At 56.3% G+C, this 2233-nt stretch overlaps 1 protein-coding gene across 1 annotated transcript; it reads right to left on the bottom strand.

Moving 5' to 3' along the window:
• Positions 1 to 629: 629 nt before the first annotated feature.
• On the bottom strand, positions 630 to 2208 carry LOC127748736 (uncharacterized; the record flags this gene model as incomplete). Its single annotated transcript, XM_052276028.1, is given in 5 exon segments — positions 630 to 1111; positions 1241 to 1450; positions 1521 to 1660; positions 1745 to 1898; positions 1994 to 2208. Coding segments are annotated over 5 exon segments (960 nt in total). The 3' UTR covers positions 630 to 838.
• Positions 2209 to 2233: the final 25 nt, after the last annotated feature.

The following is a 2233-nucleotide window of genomic DNA, read 5'->3' as shown; positions in this document are numbered from 1 at the left end:
CCAGTAGGGGTGACGGAAGAGTGAGCTGGTTGTGGGGGCGCAGCACCCAAGACATAGAACAAAAAACTCAAGAAAAAGAATTCGGTAGGTTCAATACCATTGCTGGGTGGAAGTTGAGTTTTCCCGCTTCGTTTTGTTTTTCTCATGTTGAAGCTGGAGGTGCGGAGGGGAAGGTGCCGCAGTGCCTTGCGCGGCGCGCACGGTTCGTTCTGCCCCATCCACCGCGGGTAGGCAGCCGTAGGCAGCGGCGCTGCTTGTTACGCGGCCCACTATTTATTTCCATACGCCTCTAAAGTGCTTTCGTAACTTTCGCATACCAAAGACTGCTGCGCTGACTCGGGGGTAGGCATGTGCGGCAACAGGTGCGCAGCGTCGGGGGCTGCAGAGGCTCTGGGCCCTCCGCTCCGGGGCCGGAGGGCTCGGCTCAGCACTCAGTAGTGGAGTGGGCCCCTCTGGGCCCCGGCCAGCCTGCTGCCCGCCGCGCCCCGCCACGCCCCGCCCCGCAGTGCTGCTCTGGCCTCGAGGAATAATGGGATGCATATTTTGCACTTGATGCATCGCGATGCCAAGGAGCGGCGCTCCCATCCGCAAAAAGATCGAATTTTCTTTTATAAAACAAAAAACTGTAATGACTTGGCCAGTACATTTTCTTTATTTGTACGCTCTATCTACTACATCCGCTATTATAATTATTGTTGTAATTTTAACTTAAAATTATCACAGAAAGAGTAAGTGTCAACAGTGAATCGGAACCAGCAAGACGACGGCCGATACACCTATTGTCACCTCAGTCGAGGTTCTTTACAGTGTGACCTACCTAGGAGCGAGCCTGGCATACTCATTGACCCGCCCGGGTCCCGCCCTCGGTCGGAGGTAGTCGCGCTACCGCCGCGGCACCGCCGAGCTCAGCCAGGCTCCCTAGTTTGGGCGCGCTGTAGGACGGCGGGCCGAGCACTTGGTCCCACGACACGACCGGGGGCACGGGTCTGTAGCCGAAGTCGGCGAGGAGCGAGCTGACGGACACGGACATGCGGTCGGCGGGCGTGGCCACCTGGTACAGGGCGTGCTGGACGAACAGCCACGCGTTGGCCGCCTGCGGGGGGTACGGCACCTGCAACACGGGGCGGAGCGGAGCTAAGCGGAGCACGCCAGTCAGGCGAGCAGGATGGTTGGCCTACCAGCCGGGCGGCGCTCGGCGCCGTCGGTTGGGCTGCCCACCTCCAGGGCGCCCGACACCCACCTGCAGCGCGTGGAAGCACTTGAAGCAGAGGTCCACGGCTCTGATGCCGTTGGCCACGTAGTAGGCCGTGGTGGCGTCAATGGCCACGAAGGCCTTCTGCAGCTGGTCCAGGGACTGGCCCACCACCACGGGCAGCGGGCCCAGAGGCTGGCCCATGAGCTGCATGCGGCCCCAGTGCCGCTCCAGGGCTTGGGCCACCTCCTCCTCGCGCTGCAAGGACAGTGTGAGTTAGGTTCTCTGCGAAGAGGACACCGGTGAACCAGAGGGTGATTGAGGATACCTCGACATGCAGGAGGAATCCATCCTGCGCCTCCTGTCTCGTCGGTCTCCAGAGCTCTCCATTCTCTCCGGAGCCCCTGCAGGTAGTGACGGGCAGCATGCTGGTGAGCAGCAACAAGGCGCCAACCTGAATCCCTTCGGCTGGAAGGGCGCAAGATCCACACTTTTAGTTTGGCGGGCTGCAGGTGCAGAGTTCATGACAGAGTAAACACATGGTGTACATACATGTTGTCACGGTCCTCCTCACTAGGTCGAGGAGAGGAATTTGCTTTCGGTAATCTTCAGACAGCATAGAGATGACCATTGAGGAAAACTGCGGCCATTCAGTGATAAAACGGTCGCCGGTATTTTTGAACAGCATGTCAAAGTCGGAGCTAATCTGTAAGCCGTAGACATATTCTAGTTAGAGGCAAATTTATTTGTTTAAATGCTACTTATTATAATTTTCATTAAAGACTGAAATTGATATTTTACCAATGATTCTCCATAAGGCATCCTGAGAAGGCGGAAATCATCGATATAGGCATCAGGTTGGTGCTGTGGGGACAGAATTCGTAACATACGCAGCTTCCAACACCCACGCCATTTATCTAAGGCCTCTCCTAAATCTTCAGGTGAAAGGTCCATTTGCCAACCTAAACTCTGCACCCATTTCATATTCTGGTGAGCTGCTTGACTTTCTTCAGCCGCTGAGAGTTGAAAAATATGATAAAA

Source organism: Frankliniella occidentalis, unplaced genomic scaffold, assembly GCF_000697945.3.
Source record: "Frankliniella occidentalis isolate FOCC.00 unplaced genomic scaffold, Focc_3.1 Scaffold1432, whole genome shotgun sequence".
NCBI lineage: Eukaryota > Metazoa > Arthropoda > Insecta > Thysanoptera > Thripidae > Frankliniella > Frankliniella occidentalis.
Note: the sequence above shows the minus strand (reverse complement) of the source record. Positions and strands in the feature narration are given on the sequence as shown.